Genomic DNA, 19,856 nt, shown 5'->3' on the forward strand with positions numbered 1-19,856 from the left:
ACATATCAGCATTGTCAAGAGCGTAAGCAAGGCACGGCATATAGTGTGTCAAATAAATTGCATTGGGTGATTTAAATAACCTTTTATAGTGGACCAACATTCAAGATTTTGAATGTGCCCTTTTTTTAACCTGACCGTGGTAGTTGTGTCAGCAGTACAAGGGAGGTCTAGGCGATACTACTATTTGTTTTTCTTTGGTTATATCTAAGGTCAGCCTCAATGTTTGAGTCAAAAATGTGACCAAGTACTTTCATGGCAACACAAAATGTAACAGCTGTTACAGTTGTTACATTTTGCCCCATTATCGTTAATATAGCATTTTTGTATCATATTCCCCCTGTAAACATAGTGTTGGAGATGGGGTGATAGACGATGGGGTGTGAGTAGGTGTGTGTGTGTGTGTGTGTGTGTGTGTGTGTGTGTGTGTGTGTGTGTGTGTGTGTGTGTGTGTGTGTGTGTGTGTGTGTGTGTGTGTGTGTGTGTGTGTGTGTGTGTGTGTGTGTGTGTGTGTTTTGAAGCAGTGAACTACTGAATCTCTGACCTTTACTCCGCTGGAAACACACACACACACACACACACACACACACACACACACACACACACACACACACACACACACACACACACACACACACACACACACACACACACACACACACACACAGAGAGACAGAAAAGATAAATACACACATGCAAACAAGGCTACACATGCTGTGCATGCTACACAGGCATACAACGCCCAGGCATACAGCGCCTGTCAAATGTAATGCAATGTACTACTACACTCTTCAACACAGACAGACAGACACATGCACACACACACACAAACGCTTTATTAGCATGATTGTACTTTATTAGTGTGATTGTTGAAATACAGTGTTGCCAAAACATTGCATACAAATAATAGCAACATCAAAAGAAAAGTATGAATAGTGTTACATTTACAGAAGATCTGTGTGTGTGTGTGTGTGCAGAGGCGCATCTTGTCACCAGGCTAGACAGGCAGCCGCTTGGGGCCCCCAAGCTTCTAGATGGTGAAAAAGAGCTCATCTTTAAACTATAATAGCAGTGATTTGTTTCCTATGTCCATTCTTTTGGGTTTTTGCTTGGGGCCCCCACTGACACTAAAATCGCCTCTGTGTGTGTGTGTGTGTGTGTGTGTGTGTGTGTGTGTGTGTGTGTGTGTGTGTGTGTGTGTGTGTGTGTGTGTGTGTGTGTGTGTGTGTGTGTGTGTGTTTGTGTTACTCTCTCTCTCACCCCTCCCTCCCCAAACACACACACACACACTCTTGCTTTCTAAATCGGTCCCGCCTGCGCCTGGCCATCCGTTGGAAAGTGGTCCGCTAGCAGCCTGCAGGGGCAGGACGAACTCACGTGACCCAAAACAAAAACAAAGAGATTACAGGCCAAGAATGCAAACTGAAACTGGGGGGTGGGGGTGGGTGGGGAGCGTGGGGGAGGGGTGGAGGTGGGAGGTCACTCACTGAAGAGGGTACCAGGCCAAGTGTACTACCGCCTGATCGCCCACCGCGTGTTGACTTGACACAAACGACTTAACAGTATTGTCCAATGACCAGATCAGTCATGTCAGGCCATCACTGTTTGAAAAACTTGAGAAAGGCCATACGGGCCGAAACGTTGTTTGTCAATAAATTGCAGCACGATGGACAAGAGTGTGCGGTACCTTCTTCTACAAAATTGATCTTGCACCCGCTACCTGCACCTCGAAACCTCTGGTTGGTTTCCTCCCTCAAAATATAGGCCATCGCTGTTTACCAGCGAATCACACGTGAGTCTATGTTAGCAGGTTTCACATCTATGTTTTACTATATTGGTGTGCCTGATCACAGGATTGTTTTATATGGGTGGTAATTCCAAAAGGACAAGTGCACTGATTTGAACATTTAGGCCCTATTCTGAATTGCAATAAAGTAGAATGGTCTTCACCAATTATTTGATGTTTGCTGCTGATTTGGCTAATTGGGATATTGCCTCAACTGGCTTTAGAATGGCCATCAATGGGCATGTCCATGTCAGTTCTTAAAACCAATTTAAACATTGGTTTTCAAAAGTATGCATCTCACTAAGTGATTAGGGGTGTCCGCTTGCATTGCCCAACAAGTTTGAAAATGAAATATGGCTTCTGTCATTTTTTATTTGCCATTTTGTGAATGAAAGAAAAAAAATGTATGTCCAAAATGCTAGATAAAACATAACTTAAGCCACGTTTCGCTACAAAGCTCTCTATGGAACACCAGTGAACACCACTTAGGTGATTGGTGAGTGGCACATTCTTGAAAAAAAAGATTTTAGGAGCAGAAATGGACGTGCACATAGACTCCCATCCTAAAGCCGTCTGAGACGAAGACAGCAGCAAGTACCACTTTATCAATTCAGGGGTGAGTTTCTCAAAAGGGAAGTTGTTAGCCTGTTAGCAACTTCGGTAGTTGCCAATGGGGAAATGCATTGAAAGCAACGAAATAGCTAATGTAGTAAGCAACTTTGGTTTCGAGAAATTGATCAAAATAGTGCAGTTATCTTTTTAAAAACACATATGTCTGCACACACACAAGCAAACACTTTGGCACAAAGACACGCAAACACACAGACACGAAAAACCCCAGGCGTATTGTTTCATTTCCCCTCACACACCGTCTTTCTTATGAGGCGGTTTTAAAAGTCACCTCCAGCCGGTGTCACTAGTGTCTTAATCTGTAACCATCTATATTGCATTGAGTCACCACAGAAAGTATGCAGCGCAGCGAGTGCGCCCGAGTGAGGCCAGCCAGGCAGGCAGTCAAGGCAGTCAGGAAACCTGTTCTCTGGCCCTTAGATAGGAGCCAGCCAAGCTGTACATTAACTCTTCTGACACCAGGAGCCCTGCCAAGTCCAAATCCCTCACAAGCACTACGTCCGAGAGGACACCGTGTCCTCATAAACCGCCGTCCAGGAGGAGCTTGTGTGTTCCTTGAAATGTGTTTTTTTTAGATAAGTGTTACAATCTTTTAATGTCTCACGGTGTTGCGTTTAAACTGGGCAAAACGGCCAGGGTGACTTTTTTTTTTTTTACATCAGTGGTTTTTGTTTCTCTCTTGTGTGCCAAGTAGAAATGATTAATAGAAAAGCACTAGTATCTAGTCTGTTTAACCACACACTGTTTTTACGTAGTGTTATCATTAGTTGATAAACCACTTAATTGATTTTCAGAAAACATAACATGTGTTTATTATGAATCATTATTATCAGGTTGTAAGAATTGTTAATGTCATATAGGCCTACGGTATCACCTTACAGCATCATTAGCATTGGATGCTAAATATATTCACAGGAACTGCTTACTGCCACAAATATGTGAGCAAATGCATGAGATTGGCACATGACTGAGAGAGTATCCGAGGTCAAGGAGTCATAAACAGATTTAGCGGTCGTTTAGCATACGGTCTCCAGCCCTGTGTCACATCTGAGACTGCACTTGAACTCTGCCTTGTCAACACTGTGTATTTTGTTGGGTGTTAGTATGTGTTATGTGGCAGCTTTTGTTCATGTCCAAGACCTTTTCCAAGAAATTTCCTTCAAGACCAATACCCGTATCTTGAATCTTGAATCAGAGGCAGTTTCTTAGCATAAGGTGCCCCAGGCCTGTGTCACATCAGGAGCAGTGGTCGTCGGCTTGTGAGAAATACAGTGTGTTATGTGTAGGGTTGCCATCTCTCTGCGGAAAAAAATAAGGGACGGTCGGCATCTGTCTTTCTCAGATGCAATTTCCTGCATTTCAACCAAATTGGCAACCCTAGTTATGTGACATCCTGTGCAGGGCTGGCCTGATACAACTGTGTTAACTGATAGTGCCACTGTCAAACCTGGCCAGACCTCTACCAGCCCTCTGAATCAGCTGATTGGGACATCAAACAAAAGTTAGCTACCATTTTACTACACTGCTATGACATAACACAGGGCCTTTAGTAATGCACTAAGACTTGGTCATTGCCATTCTGGCAACAGCTAATTTATAACGCTGTGTTTTAAAGGGGGGTTTTATGCCTTCTCAGTTCACTATATAGTTTGGTTTGTGTGTGACAATGCAATAGCACTGTCAAGATAATCACATTTTTACCTGATGTTTTGTCTGTTCCAGTACTAGTCTGCTTGATTTCTGTGTGTGTGTGTGTGTTTTTTAACATCTGTTCAAACAAATGGTCGGTTGTTCATACCGGTAATTAGGAACCTGGTACATTATAACATCTGTCTATATTTTTGTAAACCAAAGTATCACTCAAAATTGTATATAACATTATTGTAATGTTATTTAATGTGAAAATGTATATAGGGGATAGGTACGGACAGTATTTCAGATAGTGACATCCAACCATCAACTTGATCAAAAGTTGTCAAAAGTAAACGCTATTATTATTATCAGTGTTTATTTTCATTTCACTCAAATGGCCGCTGACAAGATAGTATTTTTCCGCCACCCTTTCTCTCTTTTACCAGCAGAGGGAGACAGACACAAACAGCTGGTAGGCCAGAAAGGCAGACAGGCAGGAAGGCAGGCAGGGCCTACCTAACTGTCTCCTCTCCTCTCCTCTCCTGTACACCATCCTCCACCCACTTGCCAGGGCAGGCAGGCAGGCAGAACCAGTAGAGTGCGCTTAGCAGACAGTTAGGACGCAGGAGAAGGCAGCAGAGTAGAGCTGAGAGGAGTGGAGCGGAGGAGAGCAGAGCAGTGCCATTTGCCATTTGCATGCCCTGCTGCTCCATAGCCTGTTGTTTGACCCATTAAGAGCAACTTTGCATCTCCTTTCCATATTCGTATGCGGCAAAAAAAAAAATCTTTCCATTGTCAAATGATGCCAGTGTACTCTCATGAGCCATGTCCCACACAGATAGCCATCGCGCCTCAAACTCGGAAGGACTGCTGGACTGTTCCAATATCTTTTTGTTTATTTGTTTGTTGCTGTGAGTGTACGAGGACAGTGATATGGCAGTGATGAGGGTATTTATTTTTAGAGTGAAAGGTTAGATAAGGTAAGGCATCTGCAGATACAGATAAATAAGGTGACAGTGGAAGGCATTGATTCTCGTTGTAATAATTCAGTTCCACCACTTGTGTTTCCCGAGGACTTGATAAGCTGCGACACAGGAAAAGATATTACTTTTTTTTTGTTGGCTGGCCTGCTGAAATATACCTTACCACCACCGACTCTGATCCGACAATATCACAAAAAGTCTCCAGTTCTATATGAAGGCATTCAGAGAATGCTTCCAGGGCACAGCTAGCTGCTATGTGTTGTTATTACAGATGGTACAGACCGACCTCGTCTCTATTCCCCTAGCTGTACTGTGGCCGCTGGTATGCAAACACGGTACCTCGTTTGCATGTAGTCTATCACATTTGCAATGTACCAGTTTTATAAAGACTGAACTATGGCCAGTGCCAGTAGGCCTAATACTGACACTGTGGATGGGCCTTTTCTCTGTCCCTTACTAACCCTCCTTATTTATTTTACACATGCGCACACACACACTCACACACACACACACACACACAGGAATGATCTTACTGTTGTAATTTGTTTTTCTAATGTTGGTCTTTGGCAGACATCACATGTTTAATCCCAAATGACTATTTAAATGGTCTTCCAAATGTCACAGACTTCCAATGCATTAAATGATAAATGTATTTTATGATTAGTTAAATGGTTTTGTAATGTACAGATACGCAGAAGGATATGTAGGCCTAGCCTATACAGTAGGATGAACATGAAAATATAATGTGATGGTGCTGGTAACATAGCAATAATTATAATGACTAAAATAATATACATGTTTAACAAATGACCTTTTAATCAGTAATTATGCGTAAAAGTCTTGGCCCTGCCATATTTGTGTTATTTACTAAATGTTTATGGTGTTTTTGAGGAGATAACAGACCTAGCCACTAGGGCATGGGTTGTTATCGGGTCAGTTTGAATTATTTCCTTTCCCGTATGGACTGCGTAATTGTCCAGCTACTTTTTTGGCAACCCGATGCAGGTAACAGACACAAGAGCCGTCTCCTCGGCCTGAAATGAATCAGAAGGGCAGGTAGGCTTCTGACAGCACGAAGAGAGAGGTGTTCCTCTTTCAAATCGGCGTTACTTCCTGGTGTCACAGAGAGAGGCAGTGTTGAGTTTAACAGGCAGAATTGCGAACAGCATTTTAGATAGAAAAATACTGGGAGAGAAGCAGGAGCGAGCGTTGGCTGGGTTCCAGAAACAGCCGATTTGTTCTTATTTATGTTATTAGCCAAATGTATATTTTTTATTCTATTTATGATGCTTATATTTATTGGATTCGACTGAACCGTTCGGCTTCGGGTTGTTGAAGGATTGTAGCGAAATCGTTTTTTCACACCGACGGAAAAGTGGCGCACGGATTTTTCGCCCCATTTGTTCGCCTTTTATATAGAAAGTAGGAATTACTGTTAGTGTTTTATACGCCGGGTGCGAGCAGAGGCCGACGGAAGATGGGGTGTTTGGGCAACAGCAAGACTGAAGACCAACGCATCGACGAAAAGGCTCAGCGAGAAGCGAATAAAAAAATCGAGAAACAGTTGCAAAAAGAGAGACAAGCCTATAAAGCTACGCATCGGCTACTTTTATTAGGTAAGGCCCGCAAGATGGTTTTTGACAAAGACGTCGGTTCTCCGCTATTTTCAGTTTCGTCCCCTGCCCACATATGTTGACAGGTCTCCGCTGCTCTGCCTAGATGGATGGGTTAATTGCTACCGACTCGCACGCATTTTGTCAACCGCCTGTTATATGCCCTTTGTGAATTATTAGCGACATGTATTTCTGTTTAAAGCAGCAGCCTGATATGTGTGTTTTATTTTTATTCTACAAGGAGCCGGAGAGTCCGGAAAGAGCACGATTGTCAAGCAGATGCGGATCCTTCACGTCAATGGCTTTAATGCAGAGTAAGTGACCAGATACGCTTTCTCTATTACGCTATGCATTTTTGCGGATCATTCTGCAGTATGCTTGTGACATTAACGATATGCCTAACAGTCGCCCTGTACACTTGGTGTTTTTGCGATTGAATGCAAAGGTCTCCATTTCTGGCTGTATTTTTCTCTATCAGCTAACGTTAGCACTGCAGACATCAGGCCCGTGTTGGTGGAACAGCATGGCGACAAGCTTGCTGTGTCCAGCTGATTTCTAAAAGCTGTCAGCTAGATAAAGACGTCATTATCAGCGTGTGCTGTGACAGAGATTCCCTTTGAATAGGCTATCTCCCATTTCATTGTAATCCAAGCAGCATTTCTGCATGGGATTGTGTAAAATCAATGTCCACTGCATGTTCTATTGGTTGGAATTGTTTTTCCCCACCCTGGAGCTTTATAGTGTGTGTGTGTGTGTGTGTGTGTGTGCGTGTGTGGAGGTTGACCAGTAAAGTGTCTTGTCTGCTGTAGACTATATGGAAATGACAGATTCAAAACTGTCTCAACATGGATCATATAGCCTACTAATAGGTTATTACAAAATGGGCCTAGTTTTGACCATATTTAAAGATGCAATGGATAGCATGTTCATGGATAGGCCTAGCATGTTTTCAAATCTAGTACAAAAAGACATATATGTATGCTGTCCATTGAATTATTTTTAAGAGATGAGCATGGCACAAGGTCAGCTTCCTTGTTAAAGCTTTATATTTTTGTGGCATACAAATGCCTAGAATTTCTAGTAGCATTGATAAAGTATCCAATTTGAGGCAAGTAATAAAAACAGAATTCAGTTCTTTGCTACATTTTCCTTTATATTTTGAAGACTTAACTTGGGATTCCTATTTGCATAGACTGTATTTTTCCACTGTCATTTTCTATGTAATGCAGTGGATATGCATATCTGGGAATTCCGATTGAACTTGTTAACTTTAAATGACACACACACACACACACACACACACACACACACACACACACACACACACACACACACACACACACACACACACACACACACACTTTACATACACACGTTACATCACATTACATACAGTATACATGTGTTATTGATTACCCTGTGTTATATCACTATATCCATGTAACGCTAAGAGTGATTATAATAACAGTGACTACATTACTCTCTATCTACCTTTTCTCCTCAGGGAAAAGAAACAAAAAATCTTGGATATTCGAAAAAATGTGAAAGATGCCATAGTGGTAAGTCATTACGGGTGCTTACATCAATCCTGTACATTTTCCATGTTATATGATACTGTTTATTTTTTTCTCTGCTCACCAATGAGATAATATCCAGCCATCCTTCTGCACTGACTGCACTAGATTGGCTTATACACAGGTTTAGCACATATTTATCCAGCTTAATGTCTGTGTGTGTTTTTTTTCTCTCCATATGATCCATTTCCCAGACAATAGTTTCAGCGATGAGCACTTTAATTCCTCCAGTTCCACTTGGCAATGCAACCAACCAGCCCCGCATTGACTACATCAAAAGCATAGCGCCCCTCTCGGACTTCGACTACACGGAGGTAAGGGATCGACTCGGCTTCAGGCAGCTGGGCATTTGTCATGGAAAATGCACTTTTATTTCAGGGGCCTGCCTGGCCGGCCTGGGCTTTGCGAGTGCCGTGCGGTGGTGTGCATGTTTTGAGATGAGAGGAGATGAGAGGAGAGGAGAGGTAGGGAGGAGATGCAGGACAATGACTTGATTGGAAACCTGGAAGGAGCTTTTGGGTGTACATCTCAGGTCAAAGTTATATGGACATATGGAAAGTTTACACCCTCCTTTAGATTCTGTTTTAATAGCATTTTTTTGGGTTTATTTTCTCATTTGGCTGGACGACTAATGTTGATCGGGAAACTCTCTCATTGCTGTTGCTGTTATGTGTTACAATATGTATTTATGTAACGCAATATCATAGCTATGAAGTTGACTCAAAGTGCTTTCCAATACACACATGCACGCACACAGTAATAGCCTGGAAGCGATCGTAACATAACCCAATTTCATAACATAGACTAGTGCAGGAAGACTGCTACTTATGGTAGCACAGGTGTTCAAAATTCAAGAGTCTGCAATGTCATGGGAAAGATAGTTTGCACAGCGTTTGGCCTCTCTACACAAATCCATGTTAAATAACCTTTGATCGCACATTAATTAAAAAGTGTGATTATTATTGTTACTAAATGATTATTGCTACTTTGTGAAATAGTCGTACAGTTTGTGATGATCATATACATAATCGTTCAAGGATGTATTTCGAAATGAGTTTTGCTTCAATAATATGTATTTACAGTTATACAGTATAGTATCTATTTTTTTAACAATGATTTTTAAGCATACTCAGATGTGTTGTTAATGCACATTGTGTCGTTCCCTCATACATTCTTAGCGTCCCTTCAGATTGTGCACTATCACTGATTGTGTGCTCCCATCTTTTGTCAGCAAAAGAAAAAAAAAAGTTATACCCCAAAAAGATACATGACGCTGCACTAAAACAGCAGTGGCCATACAGTACGTCATGCCTGATTTCCTATGGTTCCAAAAAGGGGAGCGAGTGCATTTCCATGCTGTTCAGAGATCAGTCCTATAGCTACAGTACAACGGTATAGTATTAAGAGCAAGAATACCAGGGCCTCACACAAATACAGGCATGTGACCTTACAGCTTCACAGACTGCCTGATAGCATGGAGCGTGCTAACTTTAACACCAGTGCTTTGTGGTGCTAATCTGAGTTGGGGGGAAAAAGAGAGAAAGAACAATAATGAAAGGCAGAAAGAAAAGGGGGGGAAGGAGGCGAGCGGTGAGGGGAAAAAAGGAAGGAGTGGAGAAGGAAAGGAGAGAGAGATGTAGTGAAACTTAAAGCTCAGTGTTGAGGCCCAGATGCCTTAGATGACTGGGTTAAGGTTGCAGGGGATGGGGAAGAGAAGACGCTTGTCGTGTGTGTGTGTGTGTGTGTGTGTGTGTGTGTGTGTGTGTGTGTGTGTGTGTGTGTGTGTGTGTGTGTGTGTGTGTGTGTGTGTGTGTGTGTGTGTGTGTGTGTGTGTGTGTGTGTGTTGGTCATCAAACGGCCTGACCTCATTCCTGTTGTTATGTGGCTCCTGCAAGGCATCAGTGTGAGCAAACACACAGCACTGCTTTTCATTTCCTCGTCTTCACTTTATGTGTCATGTCATTATGCTGTACAGTTGGGGACCATCTCACACTAGTGCTCTCCGGCTACAATGGGATTTGTTTGTGTCACTGAGCGATTAGCCATCTTTTAGAACGATATGTTGGTTGGTGTTTGTTCGTGACATGCATGTCAAATGATAGTGACACAAAGTGATGAATTTATGTCGATGATGACATCTTCATTCTTTGATTTTGGTGGTGTCCCCGTCCGAGCGATTAACCAGCTAGAATTTCAGAAAAATATGTTAGTTGAAATTTGTCCTTTACATGGGTTTAAAATAATAATGATGCAAAGTGATGAATGTGATGATGACATCTTCGTTCTTTGAGGTTAGAGGATTGCAGAGGAGTGAGAGGAGATCTGAAAAGACCTTATAAAAGTCATGCAGCTGTGGAAGTACGTTAGCCTCCTTAGTTTATCCCAGTCATTCACGCAAGGCAAAGTGACAAAATGTCACAAGAGTTATTATTATTATTATTATTATTATTATTATTGACTGCAGGAATCAGTTTTTTTTTTCCATTTTTCTGTTGTTTACTGTCTATGGAAAGGAAAGTTGGAGAAACATTTGTGCCTTATCATTGGGGTACACAAGTTTGTGAAACTTACTTACTTATCCTCTTCGGCCTGGCTGGGACTTAAGGCCGCAATCAGTAAGTAAGTAATAATCAAATAAGTTTGTGAAAGCCTTGTCATAATATTATGAGGGGCTGACGATGGTGTTCATTTTCCCCTCATATATTCTTGTACAGATAAGTGCATACAATGTATTTTTATTCCAGTATCTTCCTTAGTGTGCTATACTTATCTTTTATGACCATAAACCAAGTGCAAAGTTGGAAAAGCTCAAAGTACAACACTATATCCCATCGAAAAAGTGTTCATTCAACTGTCCCTAATTCTCCCCCCCCCCCCCTTTACAAAGTCCTATATCCTCCTTTTTTCGCTGTAAAGAAACAGCCGGGAAGCATTTGCCTACGGCCGTGCATACGCATTTAGGGACAAATCAATCAAAAGTTAAATTTTCCATTCATTGTAGCTGGAGGATGCTACTGCTTTCATAACCAGTCATAACTGAGGGGCTGTGCCAGCCAATCAGAGCACAGGGGATAGAGTTAGCCAATCGCAGCAGAGTGGAGGGGGTGGGCAGAACAGGAAGTGTGATAACATGTTTCAGGCTTAGCTGAATGGAGACAGACTATATGACACCAAAACATGTTATTAGAATCAGGAAAGAAATGTGTGCTTTTTGTAGGTACTATACTGTGTGTGTACACGTGTGTGGTAGTGTGTGTGTGCACCGAGTGCGTGTAGTATGAGTCTTGTTTGTCATGTCTGGAGCTAAAGTCCAGCAGGGTGGGCTTCCTCCCATCTGTCAAACGTATTTCCAGTGGCATTCCTAGAAGGACGCCGTTTAATTGATTTAGCTTGGCTTCGTAGAGTGTGGTCCCTCTCCTTTCTGCAAATCAGAGCCCCTATTCTCCTCAACTCCCTAAGAAAAGACCGATTCGACATCAGTGCTTTTTGGTAGGTCAGAGACACTCAGACAAGGCAGAGGCTTGTTACTTGCCACGAAGTTATGAAAGAGCTTAACAGTTGCTTCTTTTTTGGACTAAAATAGACCATACCCAATAACCTGTGCTGCAGGGAAATGACTGAGTTCAGAGCAAGGGTCAGTGTGTGTGTGTGTGTGTGTGTGTGTGTGTGTGTGTGTGTGTGTGTGTGTGTGTGTGTGTGTGTGTGTGTGTGTGTGTGTGTGTGTGTGTGTGTGTGTGTGTGTGTGTGGTCCGGTTATCTAATGTAGTTTATCCTGTATGAGATGAGGGAAGTCTGGTCTGAATGGAGGAATATAACAGCAGGGAATAATAACGCAGATCATCTGTAGATGACGACAAGCTATTTGAATGAATACATTGAATTCGAGATGTTGGCAGCCATCGGAAGTTCTGTTAACACTTGATTCATGACTTCAGTTTAATGTTTTCGTTTATCATGTAACAACATGTCACATTATGTACGTACGCTGTACAGTACATACCTAACACTAACTAACTAACTAATAATAGCCTGTTATCTACACATTGTTAAACTGTACCGTTGATGGTAGAACAGAAACAATGCAGCAGAAAATGTTACCATGCTTAGATATTTGATTAGATATCCAGCCACTGACCTTCAGGTACAAACACAACAAAAAAGTTTCAATTATGCTCATCGTGCATCTCAAATTTTCACTCTCCGAGAAGGAGTTAATGGGCTTGTAAACATTTCACTTTGCATGTTACACCGCTAATCCAGAAGATGGGAGAACCATTTGAGGAGGGCAAAAAAATATATAAAGAAAAAAAACCTTTAACAACTTTTGGACAGAGAACAATGAAGCCCGGCAGGCAGCTCCAGTGATTTGGCATCTCATTGCAGCATGTGGTTGATACTTTCATTTTTATGGATTTTCGCACTACTTCTGTTCTGTCAGGTTATTTTTATCAGTGCAAGGGTATAAAAACATCAAACCGTGTCTCTTTTTTTTCATTTCTTTTTTGGTTACTGATTATGCCGTTTTGACCTTTCAAATTGATACGTATTATGGCTTCTGGGGGTACAACCGGGATTGTGCTGTTCTGTTCTGTTATGTAGCGTGTGTGTGTGTGTGTGTGTGTGTGTGTGTGTGTGTGTGTGTGTGTGTGTGTGTGTGTGTGTGTGTGCTCATCTTACTGGTGATCCCTAGTCCTGTTTGTCAAAACAGGGACGGTGGCAGCGCGTTGTTTTGGCTGTGGCCCGAGCTCCATTAATTAAGCCCATTATGTAATGCTGCATCGATTTTTGTTGGTAAACATGCAGGCCGAGGGCTTAGCCCACTACAAAGACAGGGGGCCGCCTTCACTGGCCAGAGCCTTTTGATACAGCGAATTAGCCAGGCCGGCCTTCTCTCCCTCTGCTCTCTCTCTTTGCTCTCTCTCTCTCTTTCTCTCTCTCTCTCTCTCTCTCTCTCTCTCTCTATCTATTTCTCTTTCGTTTCTCTGCCGGTTTCTCTCACTCTTTCAATCTTTCCTCCCCCCCAGCTCCTCTCTCTTTCTCGGTCGGTTTCCCTCTCTCCTGCTATCTTCCTTTTCCCCCCTCTCTCTTGTTCTCTTTCTCCTTTTCTGTCTCCACATCAGGGCCGTGCTTTATTATTTCTCTCTCCCTCTCTCCCTCTCTCTCTCCCTCTCTCCCTCTCTCTCCCTCTGCCTCTCTCTCTCTTTCTCTCTCGCTCTCTCTCCCTCCCTCCCTCCCCCCACTCTCTCCACACATCAGGCCTGTGTTTCATGTCTGCGTGCCCCACATCACATGGCTAGTTCTAGGTTGGCCGCTGCGCCGTCTCCCCTCTCCGCTCACTAGGCCAGCTGCTCGCTGTTCTCGTCCTCCTCTGCCGAGAGAGAGAGAGAAAGGCGACCAGATAAGCATCAATATTAATTGTAGATGCAGCGGGACTTTTCACAAACAGTTTACAGTACAGATTTAGGCCCAAACCAAACCAGTCAGAGGACTCAAAATGGTGCGAAAAGCTGGTCACAGGTCTAAATACGCTGCCGTCCCGTGCCACTGGCCAACTCACATGATTGATGGATGCTTCCCTGTGTGTGTGTGTGTGTGTGTGTGTGTGTGTGTGTGTGTGTGTGTGTGTGTGTGTGTGTGTGTGTGTGTGTGTGTGTGTGTGTGTGTGTGTGTGTGTGTGTGTGTGTGTGTGTGTGTGTGTGTGTGTGCATATTTGAGTGTGAATCTGTATGCGTATGCTTATGTGTGGTCTGGTGCATGCGTGTGTGTGTGAGTCTGAGTGTGAGTGTGTGTACATGTTTGAGTGTCAATCTGTGTGCGTATGCATATGTGTGCTTGCGTGCTTGTGTGCTTTTGTGCGTGTGCATATGGGCGTTCATACAGTACTATAGGCTATTGCATGTTTGTGTGGGTGTCTATGTGTTGTGTTGGCTCAGGGAAACATGGCACGTGAGAAAAATGAAATCTATAGTTGCATTAGGAGCCCAGTGGCAGGCTCACTGCAATGCCATGAGTGGGTATCGACACCAAAATCACTAGATTGACTAGTGCCATTGTCAACAGACTGGGGCTAGCTAGCGGGGAGAGCTAGCAACTCTCTCAATACTCCTTTGATGGTACCCCGTTACAGTAGTTGTGTATTTTGATGATTGGTACCAACATTTCTAGAAACATTTCCCCCTTTTTATTATTATTTTAAACCCTCAAAGCTGGCTAGACTGAAATGAATACGGTTCTTTGTCAGTGTGGCTATTGTACCTCTGGCTGCATCTATTTTCTGCCCCACATGCGATCTGTTTTGAGCGTCGTCATCCTTGCAGATAATACAATCGCGGGGCATAAACAGAAGCGAGGACGTAGAGAAATTGTGCCTGTCATCCAGATTTAGAAAGAGTGATTAAGGGCTAATGCAAGTGCTAGGTCATACGGGCAGCAGTACATTTTATAGATGATCCCATGGCTCTTTCTATTTCTGTTCCTATATTATTATTCCTATATTATTCCCATATTATTTGTCTCTCTCTTTAAAGGTGCACTGTGTAATATTTTAGTAGTTTCTTTACAGGATTCGTGCTGCCCATTCACATATGTTATCTTTTTCATGAATACTTACCACCATCATCAAATTCATAATGGGAGGGAAAATTGCACTTTTCATTCATGAAAGGAGGAATCTTCTCCGTTGTCAGCCATTTTGAATTTCCAGGCATTTTTAGCTCCAGAACTTACTGCACTTTGGTCATACTAGGTAATATTGGTTTATTACTTAGTAAATATTCATGAAAAGATCGAATTTGGCCATAAGCAGCTCCGTTTCAAGGAGCAGCATAGTTGCAATACATACTCTGACCACCATCCTGCACAGAGCACTTTTTGGTGTAGACCTTCTCTTTAACTTGTGCTTTGTTTACTTAAATGTATTGACCATGCTTACAGTTTGTTAAAAGCAATACTTCTAATCCATTTTAGTCTTTCTGCTGGTCTTTGTTCCTTTCTATTTTCCTTTTCTTTCTTTCTTTCTTTCTTTCTTTCTTTCTTTCTTTCTTTCTTTCTTTCTTTCTTTCTTTCTTTCTTCCTTTCTTCCTTTCTTTCTTTCCTTCTTGTTGTCTCTGCGTTCCTGTTGCTTGCGTGCTGCTGTGTCTCTGGTTGCTAGTTGGTCTCTTTAGGCCTGTAAAGGGTGTGCAGGGTGCCTATTCTCAGTGGGTCACAAGCCTCCCTGAGATCAGGCCCTGAGGATGCTCTGCAGCTCCGATACAGCATACACACGCACACAAACATTCACATACAAACACACACAAGCGCGCACACGCACACACACGGATATGCATGCGCATACACACACTTAGCACACACACACACACATGCACACACAAACGCACACACACACAAACACGCACACGCACACACACATATACAAACATGCATCCGTGTGCACAGTTGTTAGAAATAAACAACCAACACATGCATGTGAGTGCGCACATCATGATCATAAAACATGAAGTACTGTATACCGTACATTTGAAATTTTTGTGTTTGTATGTTTAAAGAAAACAGGCTGATTTCATTTTGCTGTGATTTGATGCTTGCTTAATGCTTATACTGTATCTTGCAAGGAATGGGGCTGTAAAACTGGTATTTCATGTAGTCTCAGAGACTTAGTCTTTCAGAATCTTTAACTGTTGAAAGACTAAAACTGTTTCACAGTAAGAAACAGTAGTAAAGCATAGTACATGTCATAGAATGTAAAGAGATATATAGTATAGTACACATTACTAATACGGTAAACATTCTAACAATATAATTCTTGTCTCTATGTTGTACTGCAACAGTGATATAGCGGTCATAGTTAAGCTTTTGCCCACAATATTTTCTTTCTGGATCTTTTGAAGAGAACCAGGAAAGGTTTGAGACAAAGTGCCTTTCACTGCGCTTAGACTCTCTTGTAACCAAGCCACAGATATAAGTAGAGGACGCAGGTGAGAAACTAAAGTAGTGACACGCTTAAGATAAATGCAGTGAGGAGACCAACCTGACCAAGCAACCCACAGAAAGTAAAGAAGTCAGAGAGATAGAGAGAGAGAGAGAGAGAGAGAGAGAGAGAGAGAGAGAGAGAGAGAGGCAGACAGAGAATACAACAGAACTGATGTAGAAAGAAAAAGAAACAGAGTAAAGGGGGGGGGGGCAGAGAGGTGGAGACAGAGAGAAACAAAAAAAGAGCCGTAAGCGAGCTGGAAAGAACGAGACAAACAAACGAATGAATGAAAGAACGAGAGAGCAAGTGAGAGTGTTCTGTTGCTGGATAGCCACCAGGAAGGGCTTGCAGACAGCAGCTTCACATGATCATAGCGTCACGCAGACATGTCTGTTAATGTTCGCTAGTCGCTAGTGTTCAGGGCCTTCCTCCCAGTCCCTTTCCCACTGTAATACAGCCCATAAATAATAGCATTGTTGTGCTAGCCACATACATCTGCAGCTGACCTACCTACACATAGCATCCCAAACAAATGTACTAGGACACAAGTAACTCATCATACCATTTCCCATGAACGACATGGCGCTCCTGTGTGATTACACCCATTGTGTTATTATCTTTGGTTCTATGTCTCTGAGCTAATATGAAGGGCTGACCGATCCAGAGGTGTATAAAGTGGAACTAGAAATAGTTTTACTGATGTATTACAACAGTAGTACACGCTCTTTTATGTGTAGAGTTTATACACCAGTTATTCCACTGTACCTAATGAACTGTATTCACTGTATGAGCACTCATACTTTTTCTTTCTACGCATCTGGAAAGATCTCAGTCATGGTGTTTGAATTCAGGAACAGAACGATATAGGGTTGCTACATTTAACTTTGGATAGTAGTTTAGAGTTTGGTAGCAGAAATGTTTTGTTGATTTTACGTGTTGTACTTTGTTTTCTGACCTGGATATGTCCTAATATGTGGCCCATTTGTAGTGCATGCTGATGTGTGTGTGTGTGTTTGTGTGTGTGTGTGTGTGTGTGTGTGTGTGTGTGTGTGTGTGTGTGTGTGTGTGTGTGTGTGTGTGTGTGTGTGTGTGTGTGTGTGTGTGTGTGTGTGTGTTGGTATGTAGTATGTATGTATGTTGGTTGTGTAAGGAGAATGGCGATATATTTGAGGTATTCCGTCTGGCCATATGAGTACACTACTAACTACGTGCACAAAAGGCTTCATATTTGCGGCATAGCTCAACTGACACAGTTGCTGCTTGCTGAGGCTCTGTTCGTCTCTGGATGCGATGCAAGGTTCCTGGTTAGCCACCGCTAGACGCTAGGGTAGCGAGCAAGGTGAGGGCGATGTAAATATGTACAGGAAGTTGTGAAGCTAGTGGAGCCAAATGTGGTCGCCAAACCAGAATGTCAAACCAACCATTGTACTGTCACTGTCACTGCACGGCAAACAGCACAGCAGACATCTTTGAGGGGTTTGGGGAGGGAGTAGGGGGTGGGTAGGTAGTAGTTACAACTCGCTCTTTTACTGTAAAGAGATGCTCTGGAGTTCGCTCAGAGATGCAGGCTGAGGCTGCTCTGCAATTTATGTCAAACAAATTCCTGATCTTTTTTTTAATCAATGTGAGGCAAAATATTTGCCCCATGTTGTATTATACAAAGCATACCTATTCTTTGTGAATGTAGATTGGTTTGAATCATGTTGGGTTAACATGTTAATGGTAAAGAGTGGTAGACAGCATTTTATCATTTTTAAGAGCTCTCTAAGTTCTAAGTTCTTATACCCACACCAGTAGCTTTAGTAGAGGACAATGAGTTTCTCTTAAAGAGGTCCCTTTGGAGTGGCCCACTGTGTCTGTTTTGGTGTGCGTGGGCCTTTGTATTTGTCTTTCATAAGGTACTTCTGTAAACCTTTGTGAGCTTTTACTATAGACATGGATGTGTTGAGATTGCCGGTGTGTGTGTGTGTGTGTGTGTGTGTGTGTGTGTGTGTGTGTGTGTGTGTGTGTGTGTGTGTGTGTGTGTGTGTGTGTGTGTGTGTGTGTGTGTGTGTGTGTGTGTGTGTGTGTGTGTGTGTGTGTGTGCGTGCGTGCATGCGTGTGTGTGTGTGTGTGTGTGTGTGCTTGCGTGTGCGAGTTTGTGCACTGATGCACATGTGTGCATGTGGGACACCTACACCCCTGCACTTGTTTGTGTGCCTACTCTATATACCTGTGTGGGTGTGTGCATGCAACCGTGTGTGTGTGTGTGTGTGTGTGTGTGTGTGTGTGTGTGTGTGTGTGTGTGTGTGTGTGTGTGTGTGTATACATGTCTGCATGTATCTCCTGGCTTGTCCCCCTGTGGTGCCATGCCACTGGTGTCAGTGACAGTGCGCAGGAACTGCGGAGCGGTGCATCGCAGCCCGGGCTGTCATTAGCGAGGCCCGGGGGACGCCCATGTACCCAGCCCTGTTTAACTGCCGCCTAATGACTCTTTTGCCAACCGCCTCTAACACCCTGACTCTGATGGAGCCTCAGGTACAACACACCTGGTTACCTCTGATGGAGCCTCAGATTCGGCATACCTGGTTGCCTGAAATTAAGCCTCAGGTACAGCATACCTGGTTGCCTGTAATGAAGCCTCAGGTTTGGCATACCTGGTTGCCTAAAATTAAGCCTCAGGTTTGGCATACCTGGTTGCCTGAAATTAAGCCTCAGGTTTGGCATACCTGGTTGCCTGTGATGAAGCCTCAGGTACATCACATCTGGTTGCCTCTAACGAAGCCTCAGGTTCGGCATACCTGGTTGCCTCTACTTTGATGAAGCCTCAGGTCAAAGACACCGGGCTCTGATGAAACATCTGGTAGAATAGTTGCCTCCAGGACTCTAAATTGAAATCAGCCAAACCATTCAGTTTTACTGGTAGAAGAGAAAGCTTCCTAGCCACTTAGACTGAGAGTGAATACTATATGTTTGGCTAGTAAAATTACAAGGCAAATTTACAAGTATAATGTACTTGCCAAATTTGTCTAGTACTGAAAAAAGTTAGTTTATAGCCCTGCTTGCCTCTAATGAAATCTCAGGTAAAACACACCTACCTCTTGTGAAATCTCAGGTAAAACACACCTACCTCTTGTGAAATCTCAGGTAAAACACACCTACCTCTTGTGAAATCTCAGGTACAGCTCAGGCTTTTATGAAATCTCAGGTACAGTACGCCTGCTTTGGCAGGTGAGACCACTACTGAACCCTGAACCCTGTCGATAAGAAGACATTTGTTATATTTGCCGATTTCTTTCTTTTTCTTTCATTTTTGTTGTCTTTTATTTTTCAGATTTTGCTGTATTTTTTGAGTGGTGTCCCTGGGTACAGAAGTGGAAACTACATTACGTCAGATCAGCCTTGCACACACGCTGACACTTCTAGTTTTGTTTAGCTGAATCCTTAAGATTTAAAAGTGATAATGTATATTTTGGGCTGATTAATCTGCGAAAAAAATGACTACTTAAGACCTGACACTTTTCTATGTACCTCCCCTCCCAAATCAGAGGCAGGAAAAAAAAGAACCCTACTCTAATCCGCAATACTCCCTCTTGAGCAAAGTTCATGACACCACTGAGTGGTTTCACAATTCTGATGTTGGACCGACCGACGGACCATGGTATTATCCTTTTAGTGCATGTGAGTAAAACC

General features: G+C 42.8%; 1 protein-coding gene across 2 annotated transcripts in view; it reads left to right on the forward strand.

The window, feature by feature from the left end:
- Positions 1–19,856, forward strand: part of LOC134455581 (guanine nucleotide-binding protein G(olf) subunit alpha) — a 72,986-nt gene that overhangs the window by 10,442 nt on the left and 42,688 nt on the right. Inside the window, exons 1-4 of one of the 2 annotated variants that reach the window (XM_063206722.1) lie at positions 6,147–6,644; positions 6,883–6,955; positions 8,146–8,200; positions 8,410–8,529. In XM_063206722.1, the coding sequence (XP_063062792.1) occupies positions 6,506–6,644; positions 6,883–6,955; positions 8,146–8,200; positions 8,410–8,529 (387 nt within the window). In that variant the 5' untranslated portion in view covers positions 6,147–6,505. Of the gene's footprint in view, positions 1–6,146; positions 6,645–6,882; positions 6,956–8,145; positions 8,201–8,409; positions 8,530–19,856 lie in introns of those variants that run through there. The other variant, XM_063206721.1, reaches the window with a different exon arrangement.

Source organism: Engraulis encrasicolus, chromosome 9 (assembly GCF_034702125.1).
Source record: "Engraulis encrasicolus isolate BLACKSEA-1 chromosome 9, IST_EnEncr_1.0, whole genome shotgun sequence".
Lineage (NCBI taxonomy): Eukaryota > Metazoa > Chordata > Actinopteri > Clupeiformes > Engraulidae > Engraulis > Engraulis encrasicolus.